This window comes from Gigantopelta aegis, chromosome 6, assembly GCF_016097555.1.
Source record: "Gigantopelta aegis isolate Gae_Host chromosome 6, Gae_host_genome, whole genome shotgun sequence".
NCBI lineage: Eukaryota > Metazoa > Mollusca > Gastropoda > Neomphalida > Peltospiridae > Gigantopelta > Gigantopelta aegis.
In genome coordinates this window covers 18,948,131-18,967,107 of record NC_054704.1, presented here as the reverse complement: position 1 = coordinate 18,967,107, position 18,977 = coordinate 18,948,131, and the positions used below count along the sequence as shown (strand labels likewise).

General features: G+C 38.9%; 1 protein-coding gene across 2 annotated transcripts in view; it reads left to right on the top strand.

Moving 5' to 3' along the window:
* The first annotated feature begins 327 nt into the window (after nucleotides 1-327).
* The window catches only part of LOC121375347 (serine/threonine-protein kinase DCLK1-like), a 29,789-nt gene continuing 11,139 nt past the window's right edge, over nucleotides 328-18,977 (top strand). The window contains exons 1-5 of one of the 2 annotated variants that reach the window (XM_041502758.1): nucleotides 328-741; nucleotides 13,348-14,072; nucleotides 15,341-15,437; nucleotides 16,584-16,691; nucleotides 18,484-18,557. In XM_041502758.1, coding sequence (XP_041358692.1) covers nucleotides 13,359-14,072; nucleotides 15,341-15,437; nucleotides 16,584-16,691; nucleotides 18,484-18,557 — 993 coding nt within the window. In that variant the 5' untranslated portion in view covers nucleotides 328-741; nucleotides 13,348-13,358. Of the gene's footprint in view, nucleotides 742-994; nucleotides 1,326-13,347; nucleotides 14,073-15,340; nucleotides 15,438-16,583; nucleotides 16,692-18,483; nucleotides 18,558-18,977 lie in introns of those variants that run through there. The other variant, XM_041502757.1, reaches the window with a different exon arrangement.

Sequence of the window (18,977 nt, the reverse complement as noted above, 5' to 3'; positions counted from 1 at the left end):
ATTACCAAATGTTTGATATCCAATAGCCGATGATTAATAAATCAATTTGCTCTAGTGGTGTCGTTAAGCAAAAAAACAAACACCTACTAAACTGCTCTACTAATGGCGATCGTTATCTAGTGTCATGGGCCAGACATCTTACTTAAAGTTATGCGTGGGTCTCGTTCGGTTTTCTCGTTTTATATGATTCGAAGCGCATGGGGCGAGGAAGTGTATTTCATTGTGTGAAACGGCAAACGTAATGCGGGTAGACGTGAATACCCGTGATAAGTCTTTAAACTGATTGTTAAAAATCACAAGCTGGAAATATCTTCATATCGATATCATCTACGACTGGTCATAAACGGATATAATATGTATTATATTATACCTCGAACATACCCGCTCCTTTGTCGGTAAGCCGAAGGTGTTCTATTCACTGCCACTACAAAATCATTTCGCTGTGTGTAGTTCTCTAATGAAACCGAATGCTATTGTTTGCCTTTTCGTACGAGCACCCGTGTCAATGGTTGTTCAATCAATTTTGCATTGGTCCGGTCACGTTAGATTTAACTTGTTTAGCCACTCCATTCAGCCGCCGTTTAGAACATGCCGTGTCTGCTATTTTAAGAGAGAGACCCATAATTTATGAAAATTAACAATCGATTCCTCTTTCAAGCTGGTGAGTCAGTGTCACTAGAACTTCACCCGTTGCCAACACAGCACCAACTTGAATCAACTTGCGCCATTCCCTTCTACCAGGTGAGTAGTACTGGAAGCATATTGCATGTGTCATTTTTGCATTGTAACTCCTGTACAGGCAGTGTAATTCCTTCATATCTCCTTGTTATAAGCCCGCTAGCTTTCGATCAAATGCCGGACGGCATATTGCGGTAATCGCTTTACTAGCTGTATTATGCCTTGCGAGTTGCATAACGCGATCGCCTTTTGTGGCTATTTGCGACTAAAAAACAGTGCTCCACTATTCTCTCCACTCTGCGCGACCCAACCTGCCGAATATTACTGCATGTGATATCGGTGGCACTGATTGCCGATATCAGCTGTGTGGTATTGATTGTGCAAATATCTGAGTGGCCAGGTTTTGTGATGGCTTCTACGACGACCAGCCCCCAGAGCTCGGTTACTCATGTACATGAATCATTTGTCTTGCGAATAATGGTAATCAGCAAGCCACTGCTGCAGTATTTGTAAATGAGGCATTGTTTGGCGTCGCTGAATGGGATCTGCGCCGGAAAGACTGTCGTTTTAGCGAATATTCTGTATTCCAAAGACTTCCTATTTGTGTATTCTTGATAACAAAACGGAGTGTTGGGTTTTGTGAAAAGGTAATTATATTTTAATATAATACTTTCCCCTTTGTAGCCTGTTTAGTGGAGATAACATATAAATATCATAAATTATTACTCGATTACGTCATACGTTTCAATTTTATTTCTGTTTCCCAATGGAATTCTTGTTATCATATGGTGTCTATTGTTTGCTTTCATCTCTGTCTGGCTTTCTGTTTGTCTGTCTGTCTCTGTCTCTCTGTCTGTCTGTCTCTGTCTGTCTCTCTCTGTCTCTCTCTCTCTCTCTCTCTCTCTCTCTCTCTCTCTCTCGCTTCCCCTCGTGTCTCTGTACATGTATCTGTGTGTCTGTCTCTTTTTCTCTTTCTCCCTCTCTCCTCATCCTCTCTGTCCCATCCTCCCCAATGTCTCTCTACCTGTCTCTTTCTCGGTCTGTCTCTTTAACATCCAATAGCCGATGGTAAATAAATCAACGTGTTCTAATGGTGTCGTTAAATAAAACAAACGTTTTAACTGTATCTCTCTCTCTCTCTCTCTCTCTCTCTCTCTCTCTCTCTCTCTCTCTCTCTCTCTCTCTCTCTCTCTCGTTCGTTAAGTAAGTAAAATTCTGAAATGAAAGTTCATCTGTCTGTCTGACACTCTATAGCCAATGTGTATTTTTTTGTGCTGGGGTGTCGTTAAATGGCATTCGTTCATTCATTACTACTTCTGATCTCTAGAAAGACTGATGGGTTACTGTTATGGGATTGTCACCTGGCTATTGATGGTACTATTTTGTTGTATACTCTGTGTACATCATCAATCGGTGAAAATTTTAACGTACATGTAATTGCTCTAATGGGACAGTTTCGTATTACATTTTGTTTTTCTCCCTCTTTTTTTAATCTTCTTCTTTTTTTTTTATACGCCCTGCTTTGACGAGTTGTATTATATGTTACGGCGTTATCCGTCCGTTTCTGGAATATATTTTCCTTATCAATTCATATAGGATCATCAGACCTTGCGTGCAAGTACAACTTAGGATGGCGGTGTGTCGCGTACCATAATTAGGTGACCGCGACCTACTTTTAACGCACATTAAAAGGACAATATCTTCCTTATCAATTCATATAGGATTATCAAACCTTGCATGCAAGTACAACTTGGGATGGCGGTATGTTGCGTAACACAACTAGGTCACTGTGACATACGTTTGTCCGTACTTGTGTATGTATGTATATGTATGTATGTATGTATGTATATATATATATATATATATATGCAAAACTATGGTGATCATAATAATAAGCAGTTATAGGCTGCAAGAATTGTGGTGATTATGAGAGTAAGTTATAAAATCTCAACAAGCCCGTAAGAACCGACATTTGAGGACCAAAATATGCTTCTTTTGTTTTCTTCTTTTTAAGTTTTTTTTTTATGCTCTATATAAATAAAGATTGGCTTGTGACCCCTCACTAGATATTGTACCCCACACACACACTTCAAATATCGTTCCCATGAGCCTGATCAGGTTTACGTTCGCAGAACCTAGAACTTGAAACATGCTATCATAAAATGACATCACACCAGAACCCACCTAAGCCCACCTTACCAATCGTCACGCTACGAACAAATCAGTTTGAAATACGCGATAACATCAGTGCACTATTCGACAGTTGTGTGCACACATTCCATGGATCAAGAGCTTAAAACACCGACGTCGGGCGATTAAGCTAAAGCCGATTTCAAGCGTGATCAAAATCTGATCGTTAACATAAAATGACAGGCAGGTTTTGTAACTGCGAACAGAAAGTGCACATACTATTAAAGAGAAGTTAGGGCGGAACGACTTCATTAACAATCTGATTGATATGAAATCTTACGGGTTACTGTGTGCATGTGTTACTAAAGAGAAAGTTATGACGGTATCGAACTGATATGAGATCTTACGGGTCACTCTTATCTTTAGATAGGTCTATACATCTGCAGATCTGACCAAAGCCGGTGTCGCGTATTCAGATGACCTGTCGTTTAACTAGTCTTCAGGTTTCCATCTCAGCAGCTCTGACCAAAGCCGGTGTCACGTATTCAGATGACCTGTCGTTTAACTAGTCTTCAGGTTTCCATCTCAGCAGATCTGACGAAAGCTGGTGTCACGTATTCACATGACCTGTCGTTTGACTAGTCTTTAGGTTTCCATTAGCAGATCTGACCAAAGCCGGTGTCACGTGACCTGTCGTTTGACTAGTCTTTAGGTTTCCATCAGCAGATCTGACCAAAGCTGGTGTCACGTATTCACATGACCTTTCGTTTGACTAGTCTTTAGGTTTCCATCAGCAGATTTGACCAAAGCCGGAGTCACGTATTCAGATGACCTGTCGTTTAACTAGTCTTCAGGTTTCCATCTCAGCAGCTCTGACCAAAGCCGGTGTCACGTATTCAGATGACCTGTCGTTTAACTAGTCTTCAGGTTTCCATCTCAGCAGATCTGACCAAAGCCGGTGTCACGTATTCACATGACCTGTCGTTTGACTAGTCTTCAGGTTTCCATCTCAGCAGATGTGACCAAAGCCGGTGTCACGTATTCACATGACCTGTCGTTTGACTAGTCTTCAGGTTTCCATCTCAGCAGATTTGACCAAAGCCGGTGTCACGTATTCACATGACCTGTCGTTTGACTAGTCTTCAGGTTTCCATCTCAGCAGATTTGACCAAAGCCGGTGTCACGTATTCACATGACCTTTCGTTTGACTAGTCTTTAGGTTTCCATCAGCAGATTTGACCAAAGCCGGTGACACGTATTCAGATGACCTTTCGTTTGACTAGTCTTTAGGTTTCCATTAGCAGATCTGACCAAAGCCGGTGTCACGTGATCTGTCGTTTGACTAGTCTCTAGGTTTCCACCAGCAGATCTGACCAAAGCTGGTGTCACGTATTCACATGACCTGTCGTTTGACTAGTCTTTAGGTTTCCATCAGCAGATTTGACCAAAGCCGGTGACACGTATTCAGATGACCTGTCGTTTAACTAGTCTTCAGGTTTCCATCTCAGCAGATCTGACCAAAGCCGGTGTCACGTATTCACATGACCTGTCGTTTGACTAGTCTTTAGGTTTCCATCAGCAGATCTGACCAAAGCTGGTGTCACGTATTCAGATGACCTTTCGTTTGACTAGTCTGACAAGGCAATCAAAAAGGTTGCCAGTATACCTAAAGGGGCTGTGCAACAATTATATAACGCAAAACGCCATTTTGTTTTGTAACGCCTACCCCTCGACCTGTTTTATAAGGGGCCATTCAAATATTACGTAATGTTCGAATGTATGGGTGGGTGTAGGTTAGCAACGCCAGACCACCTTGTTCCATCTGGCATGTTACATTTATGGCTTCTCAGTGCCTTGCGGTATATATTGAAGTATTAGTTCACAACATTTTTGACTTAATAATATGTAATACAATACCGTATTATGAACTTTTCGTACGTCTATAATTCTTTTTGGTAAAACTGAACAACTGATATCATCACTGTTTAAGAGTAATCTTTTAAAAGAAAAATAATATACTGGTCTACAGAACCGACAACCACTCGCATCCAGGTAATAAAATTATTGAAAAACATAAACAAAAATAAAATCCAGAATAAAAATAAAAGAATAATAGAAATAAACATCCAATAAAAAGCCATCCTTCCAACCACCACAACTAAAGCAACAACAACAACAACACACACACACACACACACACACACACACACACACACACACACACACACAACACACACACACACACACACACACACACACACACACGATAAACCAGAACTTGAACGTTTCATTCACTTTGGTGTTCGTTGGTAAAAAAAAAAAAAAAACCGCCAACTATAGAGCAACTTTTTAGCTGACTTCTGACTTTTTTGTGCATAAAATAATTTTCACAAGTTGACTGAATTTTATCTGAAGTACTGAAAAATGACCTTTATTATATTTAATTACTGTATTATATTATACTGTATTATATTTAATTACTGTATTGAGTTTTGAATCAATAACTTTAAAAAATGTTTTATTAAAATTTTATTAAATGGCAGCTGCTGATCCAGAAACTCCATTGGGGGGGGGGGGGGGGGGGGGGGTGACATTTGGCCGAAAGCCACAAACGTTCCCGAAGGATTCCTACGTAAAAAAATAAATGAAAAAATAAAATAGAAAAGTAACTGTTTCAAAATTATGGGTTGGAGGGTGGGCTCTGCACCACCACCACCACCCCCTCTTAGATCCGCCACTGATGACTTCGTAGCGTAACAGTTTGGTCTCACATACCAATTACAAATAACACAGTCTTGTCTCGAGAACCCGCAGATGTAACACTTCCTGTGTAAGACTGTCTGTGTTAGTGTGTTGAATCAATATCGGGTCTGGATTACTTAATATGGCTGATCAATAACTCGTGTCACGAGATCTGTCGGTATCAAGACCGGTGTTTCAAATATTCCTACCCTCCGTGGACGGACTATTAGCCTAAGTCAGTATTTCCATATCACTTATATAACCTAAAGTCATTATTTCCATATTTTTATTTCCACAGACCAATCTGTGATTACAGATTTGTGCATTTATACGTCTGGAAATAGAAGAGACTGCAATCAATCTAATTAAAATTATCTCCACTGTTACATGTGGATCTAACACCAGCCAGTTGGAGCTCATGTCCACCAATCAAAACCTTACTTGCAGAATCCTGCCAGTGATTTAAAAATAATTAGAAAACATTCCGAATTATCCTGAGGGTATACGACATGTTTCGTGTGAATTACGAATGCCTTAAAACATGTTTTATCTTATAAAATAAATAATTTGTAATGTAAAACTGAAGACTGATTTAGTTAGGGTTTTTTTTAAGTTAGGGTTTTTTTTATAAATAAATAAATAATTTTTAATGTAAAATTGAAGACTGATAACCCACCCCGTACGTATTGGTATGGTTCGCTGTACTGCGGCCACTAAAATAGACTCGCCCGATATTTTTAGAATTTGTATGCTCCCAAATAACGTTATAAAAGGCGAAGTGTGATTGGTCAATATTTAAATTATTATTTACGGACGAAATGTTACCTGGACATTGGGGACTACGCAGTGTTGTTAGCAATCCGATTAAAATTAGTTCTACTGGTCTAAATAAGGCATTCGTAATTCACATGAAACATATCGTATACCCTCAGAATAATTCGGAATGTTTTCAAATTATTTTTAAATCACTGGCAGGATTCTGCAAGTAAGGTTTTGATTGGTGGACATGAGCTCCAACTGGCTGGTGTTAGATCCACATGTAATAGTGGAGATAATTTTAATTAGATTGGACTGCAATGTGGGGTTACTGATATGTTAATATTTATATAATGGTGTATGAGAGACAATATATTTAAATCACAATAACAGCTTTTATATATGCACTTATTATGTACGATCAACAAAGAAGTGAACATGTTTTATTGTCTGAAGTTGTACAGTCAAACGTATGGGTATCAGCAATCTAAGGTCCAAAACACGCCGAAGCTGAGTCCGGGTTTGACGAGTGTGGCAAACACTTGCGGCAGTTAATTGTGACGTCTGGATCTGTAATTGTTACGTGTTATCAATATACATACATATCAACTGCGTTCATATATTTAGATATATTTTCTTCCATAAACATCAGCAATATTTTTGAGAATTCCACATTGATTAATATGTATTTTTCCTATGAAAAATGAATGAGTAAGGTTCGAACGTTGTGCATCTGACAGTATGGCAGTGTTAAAATATAGTGCATGTTCCCCTCTGGTCTTTTCCCAGATTTATAGTACGCACCAGCACAGACGCGGTGTGTTTTGTCACTTTCGACTCCGATCGTTACTTGAATCATACTCGCCAAGCCCACATGCAGACTCAGCTCCGGTGTGTTTTGGGCCTAAGGTAGTACACATGTATTTAAAAAAAGTTTAAACTGATTAATAATACCCACTTTTCACTATATTAGATGATTTAGGAGAACGGTAAATTTAAGACAGGATGGCGAGATGTAGTCCAATGGTAAAACGCTCGCCTGATGAGCGGTCGGTCTAGGATCGATCCTAGTCGGTAGACCCACTGGGCTATTTCTTGTTCTAGCTGTCTGGGATAATGCACATTAAAAAAAATCCATTTCTACCAATGGGGAAATGTAGCTGGGTTCCTCTTTAAGACTATGTTAGAATTACCAAATGTTTCACAGCTAATAGTCGATGATTAATAAATCAATGTGCTCTAGTGGTGTCGTGAAACAAAACAAACATTGTCATCAGCATATATGTATATAGCTTAGTTCTGTGAGCTTGTTAACCAGTTTTGAAAAAGGCGTATGTCGAAAATGTAATACATTACCTGCTTCTCTTCACCATACTATTATTAACCGTTACAGACAAGCAAAATAAATTACATGTACGCCAACCACATAGTGTTTGAACTTTAATTATAAACACTCATCAAAATTAATAAATTCCCAGGACAGCGTACTTTAATCCTAATCGGATATGATTACACACGGCACGTATACCACGACGCTCCCTATTACCATGCCACGCCGCTTCCTATTACCATGCCACGCCGCTCACTTATTACCATGCCACGCCGCTCCCTATTACCATGCCACGCCGCTCCCTATTACCATGCCACGCCGCTCACTTATTACCATGTCACGCCCCTCCCTATTACCATGCCACCACACTCTCTATTACCTATGCCGCGCCGCTCCATATTACCATGCCACGCCGCTCCATATTACCATGTTATGTCATATTACGTCGCATGTTTGACTAGTGTTTTTTCTAATCCGTGAATATTCATGTCATCACCATTGTGTGGATATGACATAAAAACATTGCTAATACTGAAAGTTCAAAATGTGAACTTTTTAAATCAGATATTTGTGAATGTTTTATATACTAATGACTATATTTTATTTTTGGCAATATGTCAGAACATGCGCATGGCCAGACATTAACTGTCAAAAGGACTCGATAGTAATGATTTGACGAATGTTGTTCTGTCATTTTAAAAAAAGAAGTGTATTCTGAATGGCTTATTGTATTATTACAACTTCCACTGTACTGAATACTTTGTTCAGAATACAGCTTAGAGTATTAATGGCGGTAATGTTATTCACACAGTTCAGTAATTGTTCGGCAGCTCTGCACGCGGTGATGAATGACTGATTTCAACAATGCGAATCTCATGTTGACAAACTGTGAAAATGTCAATAATCACTGACAGACATGGAAAGACACAACGCGATTACGTGGGGATCTGTGGCGAGTGACTGGGCTGTAGGGCAGTGCCGGATTTATAAGGGGGCAAAGGGGGTAATTGCCTCGGGGCCCCCCTGCCAGAAGGGCTCCCAGACTAAGGATTTCCTTTATTAAAAAAATGTAATAATTATAAAATTAGTTTTTTTATTTTTATTTGTCATGTAATTTAATTTCTATGTTGAGGGGCCCCCGAACCTGAAGTGCCCCCCCCCCCCCCCCCCCCCCCCCCCCCCCCCCCCCCCCCCCCCCGAAATGTCTAAATCCAGCCCTGCTGTAGGGTGTGTTGTAGAAGCTGGGTTCATTGACTCGTTCAATCAAGATTCAAAATATCTGTCTAGGGCACATCGTCCACGATCTCCAGGAAACGTGTCTATGACAGAGGGTTGGCGAGGGGACTTCACGACTGCCTATCGATTACCGGCCATGATGCAATTGTGATAATGTCATCAGAGTTCAGGACAGTATGTGAAGTGGGGTTGGAGACGGTCTAGACCGTGCCGAGAGAGGTTTTTACTGGGGTTCCGGTCATGCTACCCCTGAATATATATTTAAAAAATTAAAATTCTCTTTGAACAAAGGGGTTTCGAACCCCGAGCCACGCCACCCTCCGCCCACACACGCCTGGATTTAAGACATGTAATCAGTTCTCATCCAAGTATAGGCTCATATTTCAAATGAACAGCTCTGTTGGAAAGTACAAGTCCACTTCTCCGACATCTAACCTCATAAAAATAAAAAATAAAAATTCTGGAAAGACAGCCCAGGTCAGTGTACTTGAAATGGAAATGGAAATACCAATCAATAATATTAAAACAGAGAATGAATGATTGGTTTACTGACATCCCAGCACATACTTTATGAACGGTGATTTTGTGTCAGACATAATGTGGTAATTTTGCGACTTGGTCTAGAGAGAAGGATACTTGTAGCCACATTATATAGTTAATAGATCGCTTTATATGCAGTCGCCCCCAGACAGGACAACATGATATGTTATATACGAAGAAATTTGATATATGCTACAGTTATGAATAGAAACCTGACATAATTTACAAGTTAACGTGAAGCCTTTATTTCGTTTTATGGTAGAGCATTTTTTGACGTGCAAAATGTAGTCTAAAATTAAACAAACCCGGATGAATACTTGAGGGTTTTCTTTTTCTCATTATAAGTAATGATTCATTGGTGATGATTCATTGGTGCATTAAAAGCTAAATTATTTGTTATACATCCTGTGAAAAAACGAGAAGTTTAATATACGCTTTGAATTATTTTCGTAAGGCTATCTTCTGGCTGTGAGTTTCTTAACTCAAGTTTAAGACCAGGTTGTGTGTTGAAATTACTCTTCTTTTTTAACGAAATATATTCCGTCCTTGATTTACACTTAAAGGGACATTCCTCAGTCTGCTGCACTGTTTTACGATGTTATCGACTAATAAAATATTTCTACGATTAAACTTACATATTAAATATATTTTCTTGTTTAGAATATCAGTGGCTGTAAATTTAAACATGTTTCTGATCGTTCTAATATTTATACTAGGTTAATTTTCATTATATTTCCTAAAAAATATTTTTTCGTACGTACAAAATTAATTCAAGTTTGGGCTTCTTACAAATATTAAGACGACCAGAAACACATTGAATATACAGACACTAATATTCTAAACAATGAATGAATGAATGAATGAATGTTTGTTTAACGACACCCCAGCACAAAAATACATATCGTCTATTGGGTGTCACAAATGGTAAGTATATGAACATATTTAAATATTCTAAACAAGAAAAGAAAATATATTTAATATGTAAGTTTAATCGTAGAAATATTTTATTAGTCGGAAACATTTTACAATGCAGCAAACTCGGGAATGTCCCTTTAAGTACTGTGTTCTCAAGATACTTTTTGTTACTCTTAGCCTAAAGCCAGATATTCGATATTAATCATTGGTTGGTTTTGAATGATTGTTACAATCCCCATTAGTTGTAATTTAATTAGTAGTTTTTTCCTCTTTTTGCTTCTTTTTTTATGGGTGGTCATTTGATTCTATGACAAATGTTAATACTAAAATGAATATGAAGCCATCTAATCATTAAAAATAGAGATATTGGAGCCAGATGATTGCATTTGTCAGCAATAGAGGCTGCCGGTTCTTTTCGTGTTAATGTCTTTTGTTAGCTGCATTCCATCATATGCTATCGTGATCTGGAAATGTATTTTTAATCCCGTTAAATTAGAAACAGCATTATTTTATGTTTTCCTTCAGAGAAGCATCTGAATATTTATTCACATCAATTATTTGATGTTAATTCTAACATTTGCTATGCGTCAAACCAATTCCTAACGAATGTCCCTGGCGAGATGCTCTGACATTTTCAAAACCCAAGTTCTAAGGAACGCGGCTCCTGCTATTGCCATTAATGAATTTACCCAAAGCTAAAGAGCTATACTCGTTATTATCTGTAACCCGAGAAACTGCTGTTAAACCAGACCGCTGAAGAGTAATGGTTTATCTGTAATGCGGCAACCCGATGTTCACCTAGCAACATTAGCATTTGACCAAACTTGATAAAAATCAATATTTTGAAAGGTTTTTGTTTGTGTTTTATTCCACCTTGGTCACTTGAGAGTGTGGTCGTTCACAGAACAGCTGTGGGCGTATTAACGATTATAATTCCAAGGGATGTGTTCCTTCGAGCCCGATCCGTGATGATGACGCGCTCTATTCACGTGTGACTAACGATCTACGTCCATTGGTGAGTCGTGCACATTACTCCACGACTGGTATATCAAAGACTGTTGAATGTGCTCTTTTATCTTTGATAAGTATGTATATAAAATATATTTTGTTCTAACTGTGGTAGTATGTACAAGTATATAGAATATCTGTTGTTTTGAACTGGGTGTGGCCAGGATGGACTTTCTTCTCTATGACTCTAGACCAAATGTAACAGTTATCATGATTAACTACTGATTAAAGAAGCTGCCGAGTTGGATGGAGCAGAATCCATCACACTGGCCTAACGTAGGTCGAAGACACCTGATAAATCATCCACACATACACACCTACATATGTCGTCTACACAACACATAGTGAGACTGGGTCTTAGTCTTGTGTCTATAACGCTTGGGAGCGGGACGTAGCCCAGTGGTAAAGTGCTCGCTTGATGCGCGGTCGGTCTAGGATTGATCCCCGTCGATGGGCCTATTGGGCTATTTTTCATTCCAACCAGTACATCACGACTAGTATAGCAAAGGTTGTGGTATGTGCTATCCTGTCTGTGGGGTGATGCATATAAAGGATCCCTTGCTACTAATGGAAAAATGTAGCGGGTTTCCAAATGTTTGACATTCAATAGTCAATCTAGTAAATCAATATGCTCTAGTGGTGTCGTTAAACAAAACAAACTGTATACCTATAACGCTTGTTCTGTGAATATACATATAGGTTGACAATTACATCGAAGCTCCTTAGATCTCAATATACGCCATAGTTATCTTTACAAAAAAAAGAAAAAAAAGAATCATCCATGTACATTCAGCTGTAGTGGTGGCGTCACACAGGGAATACCATGATGCCACGGTTTTACAGGCCAGTTTTAATATTTGAAGTTGGGGAACGTTTTAAAATCGATGGATGGACATCCCACGTGATTTTCTAGCATTAGGGAGAACAAAATAACAATATATTGTATGATGTCTTGCTGTTTTAAAAGCTAAGTTCATTATATGTATTGTCGTCCTTGGAGGAAGGGGCTTAGCCCCTTCACTTCCCCTGGTTTTTACGGGCCTGTTTTAGTTATGGCCATGGTGTGGGGATGATGTCAGTGAACCTTTGCCACATGCCCTTCCGCCACGAAAGAATCGTCCGAGAGGAAATCGGTTGGCGAAATAAGCTGTGCACCACCTATGTGAAAATGCCCATGTCGCTAAGGGATTACCCAGACATGAGTGCACCTGTCTACCTAGTTAAACCCTAAGATTTGACAGCTATCATATGTCAAACAGCTAATCCCAACAACTCTTATAATCACATCTTCCAGGTGCAAAGGATTTTTTTTTATCCTACCTTGACATGTAGCAATCTTTTAACAGGCAATGATAAAAGAAATGTTTTTTTTTTAACGAAATTCTAGACATTGTGTTACATCTATTGTTCATCACTTAATTGTTTGCATTTTGCAAGGTTGACACCAAATAGCCGATGTATTTTTCGTGCTGTGGTGTCGCTAAACATTCGTTCATTCATTCATTCATTCATTCATTCATTCAATATCTATGGCAAAGGTTGTCTGTTGTCTAAAGAACATGTTTTGGGTAAAATATCTAATTATTATTAGATGTTATAAATCTGGTCTGAAGTATGATAGACGAAACCCGCTATCAGCAGATACGCTACCAGCAACTGACCATCAACTGGGATGTTAGTTGTGGAACACTTTCATAAGGTATCACTTCCTGCTAAGCTCATTAATTGATGAAGGGAAGGAAAAATACTAAACTGAGTAAATACATGCACATATCATAGCCGTACTTAGCCTCAAATAACCAGGGTAGTAAATAGAGACCAAAATGGCATTTTCTCAATATGTTTTAGGAGGAAGGGGTTGATTACCATCCCTACTAAATAAGGTTCTGCGAGTAAGTTAGACTTTTATTTTTATTTGTAGCTAGCATCATCATCATCGGGGTACTATTTGAGCATTTTCTCAGTATTTTTCACTACCCCCTACTAGATACTCTTCTTATTTTCATTCCTAGCTAGCAGCATCATGGGCGAGGTGATAGACGACCATTTCGCAGTGTGTAGCTACGACGACAAAACACGAGCATCCAATCGGAACAGTAGATCGAGGCCAAGAAGTCCGACATCGCACAGTGAACACGGGATTTCCATACGACAGAGCATTCTTAAGTATTCAGAGGAGAAGCGGGCGAAGAAAGTCAGGTTCTACAGAAATGGCGACAGGTTCTTCAAAGGAATGGTGTACGCAGTATCACCCGAACGGTTTCGGACTTTCGAATCTCTTCTGTCGGACCTGACGCTGAGTCCGCTGTGTAACAAGGACGTTCTTCCGAAAGGCGTGCGTCACATATTCACGGTAGATGGCGCCAGGAGCATCAGCTCCTTGGATGACCTTGTAGAAGGAGAAAGCTACGTCTGCGCTTCCACGACCCTCTTCAAGAAAATGGATTACTCCAACACGCCAGCTTCTCCCAACTGGAACGCCAACATCAAGGGCCGCTCTGAATCTCAGGAGCGAGTTTCGCCGTTGTCCAAAGATTCCGAAGATGACACAAAGAGCTTCATAAGACCCAAATTGGTGACAATTATCAGAAACGGCTCCAAGCCTAGGAAGGCGGTCAGAGTCTTGCTGAACAGAAAGACAGCTCATTCGTTTGACCAGGTTATGTCTGATATAACAGATGCTATTAAAATGGACAGTGGTACTGTGAAGAAAATTTACACTTTAGATGGACAACAGGTGAGACTTTTAACTACGGTTCACATTTCTTTTAGGTGAGACTATGCGATCTTATACATTTGAGAACAATGCATCAAATGCAACCATGATTCCAATTCTAAACTGCTTTATCGTGCCAATGTCTATTTGAGAACAATGCATCAAATGCAACCATGCCAATGTCTATTGAAGGTTTAGGCATGTCCACTATCGGTCAAGACTCTGGCATGGCCAGTGACACAACAACCATGGTGTTTACACGCGTAGGTGATAACCAAACTCTAGAATAGAACGCATGAATTCCCATCCATTGGCTGGCGATAGTCGGTTTCCATGGGCACGGCCATATCAACAATATGTGTTGGTCTCATAGCACAGGACAGTATCAGTTTTGCGTGTGTTTATCGACAATTACATAAAGAGCGCGATAAATATCGTATACCCGGTAGCATACTTTAGTTCACAATCTCTTAGCTTACTGTCTGTGTAAATATGTCCTGGTGCACTGGAAAATACATTTGTTTTCTCACAAGCTACGCCTACATTAAAAGTCGATCCCTTCGTAAGTTTATAACTCGACTACATATTTACAATAAAGGTCTACATGTCTAAGTGATGTCTTATCCAAATCTGTGCAAGTTATTCCATGTATGTAGCAAAGCCTACGGTACTTAGATATTTTATTGTATATGGAGAAAGTAGTTCATTTTTTTAATGCGTTAGATTTTGAAACGTTTGAATAGTAATACAACGATTACTAATGCAATTGGCAGATACGTGTAGTGCATATTTAATTAAATAACGGAGTTGATGTGCCACTTGTGACCTGAAACCGCACATTATATTACCCGAAAGAGTGAATATTCTCAGAAATTATTAAACAGAGGGGTTGCATACAAAATACAAAAACGAATCTTAGTGTATTTTGCATATCTAAGCAATGTCTTATTCCAGTTTGTGTACATTTTTCCATATACAACAAGCCTACGATACTTAGATATTTGATAGATATTTGATTGCATTTGTAGAAAGGTGTTTATTTTTAAACGTGTTAGATTTTGAAACTTTTGGACAGTATTTATGATTACTAATACCATTGGCACATACGTGAGGTAAATATTTAATTAAATAATGGAGTTCATGTGTCATTTGTGAATTGAAACCGCACATTATATTCTCAGAACTGATTAAATACAGAGGGGTCGCGATAATACAAAAAAAGAAAGTCAATGTATTTTACATGTAGTTGATGTTGAAGCCATTTTCATTAAACACTGAATTATTTGCAGGTAGCAACTCTGGCAGATTTTTTCAAAGAGGACACAATGTTTGTGGCGTATGGGCAGGAGAAAGTAAATATGGACGACTTTGACATCTGTGAAAATGGTAAGACCTTCAAACATATTAATATAATTAACTCTTTTAATAAAATTATCTCTATTAATATTTTGTCTCGCGTCAGTGAATGTGGATATTAAAGGTGATACTTTTCCTTGATGGGACATCTTAAAACAGACGAGTTAATAAAAGATAAAAATCACTTATGTCGAATACGTCCAGTGATAATGCTAAACCATGCTCTAACCAAGTGAGCTCTGGTTAATGTAGTATACATCACGTGCAAACTGTTTACTTTGTTTCTTTGTTGCAGCTTACTCATTCCCATCGCGCATCAAACGTGGTTTGTATATTGTTGCTTTTACAGATTGTTGAATTGTGATTGTGGTGGATGCAGAAAACACGTTTTACACACTTATAAACTAATTAATCGTCCTGGGACAGTTACTTCACATAATTTCGCATTTTTTTGTGGTGCACAAAGATATCATTAATATTAAATATACTGAATGATCTAACCCAAGAATCCGAGGTTTTCATTGTAATGACCACGTGTTTGTACATTTTTTTATTAGCATGCACGCAGTTAATATCACATTCTGGAGATCCATGGCAAGTTGGGGACGAATGATCGCGGTCGCTCGTTAGACTGGTTTTTGCACTGAACACTAGATGCATGTGATGTTACAGAATACGATGGCACACAGTCAAATTGTTCGCGAGCATTCGATCTCATAAAAAACGCCCCAGTGGACTGAAACATATTGTTTTTGCTTTTTTAATTAATTAGGCAACTGACTAGATGCTCTTCAGAGTGCGTGTACATGGATAATCGATGACGATATATGTATGTGTTTGCAATATAAAACAACAAACGTAAAACACATTCAAAGGGAACAAGACAGCTATAAAAATACTACGTTCATACTAATTAACGAAAACCTTTTGTTTTATTTATATATTTACATATAAAAGTCAAATTTGTGTTGAACAGCCACCAAGGGGAGCATATCATCAAGCCATCTATTTAAAGGCTTGTAGTATTCGTTAACGAATTTATTTTGGCATGTTGTTATACATTGAACATAGCATTTTTGTATATTTAATATAATAACACTGTAATACTGATATTGTACGTAAAAATATAATAAGAAAATGTATCAATCTGTTTATTATTAATCATCTTGTTTTCAGAAGTTCGATTGGTTAGTGCTTACAAGAGATCTGAGACAAATTCCCCGCGAGTGACCTTGAAATCACCTAAAAGTATCAGGAAGGTGTCTTCGCATTCTGAGAGACGTGGTGAGTTAACACACATGACACCAGCATTCAGTAAAACATGTGACAGACAGCCATTTAAATCCTGGATTCCATAAAATGTGTAATACGCAGCAGATATCTGTAAACCCGAACATCGTGACATTCGTCACAGGCAAGCAACACCGCTGTATAGGAACATAGTCACAGACGGTATGTGACGTATCTGTGACAGATATAGGACAATTGAAATGTATGGTCTGGTTTGTTACGATCTAAGGGCGAGACGACCTAGCCCAGTGGTACAGCGCTCGCTCGATGCCCTGTCGGTGTGGGATCGATCCCCGTAGGTCGGCCCATTGAGCTTTTTCTCGTTCCAGCCAGTGCACCACGACTAGTATATCAAAGGCCGTGGTATGTACTACCCTATCTGTGGGATGGTGAATATAAAAGATACCTTGCTGCTAATCGAAAAGAGTAGCCCATGAAGTGGCGACAGCGGGTTTCCTCTCTCAATATCTGTGTGGTCCTTAACCATATGTCTGACGTCATATAACTGTAAATACAATGTGTTGAGTGCGTCGTTAAATAAAACATTTCTTTCTTTCTTTTTCTTTGTTACGATCTGCTGCGTGTCACAGATTGTGTGGGAACCACGTTTATGTTAAACCATAACAATTGAGGCAGGTCAGTTCTTATCAAAGGTCTAGTTGTACTGTTTTGGGAGATCGGTAAAGTTTTTTTGTTTTTTTGAAGACAGATAGCTAGATAGCTGTGTATCACAGATTTCACTATTGTTAATGTGACCACGTCTGTGTAGCAGTCATTATCATATTGGCGGATCCAGAGGGGAGTCACGAGCGTCCCACCACCGTCCGTTTGAAGTACCCTTTTTAATTACATTTTTGTGTGTTTTTTTAAATGCACCATCCACAATATGTGACTCTAAATTGCTCTTAAAACACGTCTCTGGTCATCTTTATTTGTTTTTAATCTGGGGAGCATGTCCCCGAACAGCACAGTAGATCAGTACATCTTGCTCCTTGAGATATTATAAAGAACAATTGTTAAAACATCTGTGATGCTGTATATATTTTAAAAAATCAGTTGTTTCCCTATATACACTGAAATGGCCGATATACAGTAAAAAAAACACCTATACCATTCATAGCAGACAATGAGTTTTACCATAACAGTAGTGCGCTCTTATGGGAGAAAACCAAAATGTCAGACGTTCATTATTATATGTAGAATGAATGTGTGTGTGTGTGTGTGTGCGTGCGTTTGTGGTTGTGTGTGTGTGCGTTTGTGGTTGTGTGTGTGTGTGTGTCTGTGTGTGTGTGCGTTTGTGTGTGTGTGTGTGTGTGTGCGTTTGTTGTTGTGTGTGTGTGCGTTTGTGGTTGTGTGTGTGTGTGTGTGTGTGTGTGTGTGTGTTTATAAATATATAGTTAAAATTGAAGCACACAGACGAAGTGATTATTCTCTCATATTTTATTCATATTAACCTTTGTCCAGAATGCTGGCACCTTATTTGGAAATTATTTTTATGTAAAGTTTAAATTGGTAATGTCAGGACTTAATAATGGATATTAATAGCAGTATAAATTCTTATATCATAAACATCATAAGCAAAAAATAAATTAATAGGCCTTTTCTTTGTGATATTCTGTGTACATTTTCCAGTTACTATGTGTAGTTGTATGCATACATATTTACTGCTATACATGTAGCTATTACGATAATGTTCATCCATTGCACTGGCATATATTTGTGTGAGTTATAGTTACAGTTATTACGACACTGTGTATCCATCGTCGTCCTGGCTTACTTGTTTCAGGTTCAGGGTCTACCAGCTCACTGACTATGTCACCGAAGTCACCGCGACGAGTGCGATCTGGCGCGTCATCATCGGTGAGTCACGCAACATCTAGCAGGGCAGTAGAAACCCTGTAATGGGGGGAGGGCATAATCTCTAGTGGGGGACACAATCTCCAGTGTGTATGTGTATGTGTGTGTGTGTGTGTGTGTGTGTGTGTGTATGTGTGTATGTGTGCGCGGGTATGTGTGTGTATGTCTCTGTGTGTGTGAGCGCGCTCCTGTGTGTGTGGGTGTGGGTGTGTATGTGTGTACACAAGCCATATTTTTATCTTTAGTTACATAGAGAAGAACAAAAAATACCCAGCCTCAAGTGAGGGACCTATTTGGTCATCTTTTTATACTGTCAGCGACTTTCTGTAAGATACTTACCGTTAGCTACACTTACTGCCAGCTATTAATATTGCCTGTCAGCTACTGTCAGCATTTTACTGCCAGCTATACACTGTCAACTAC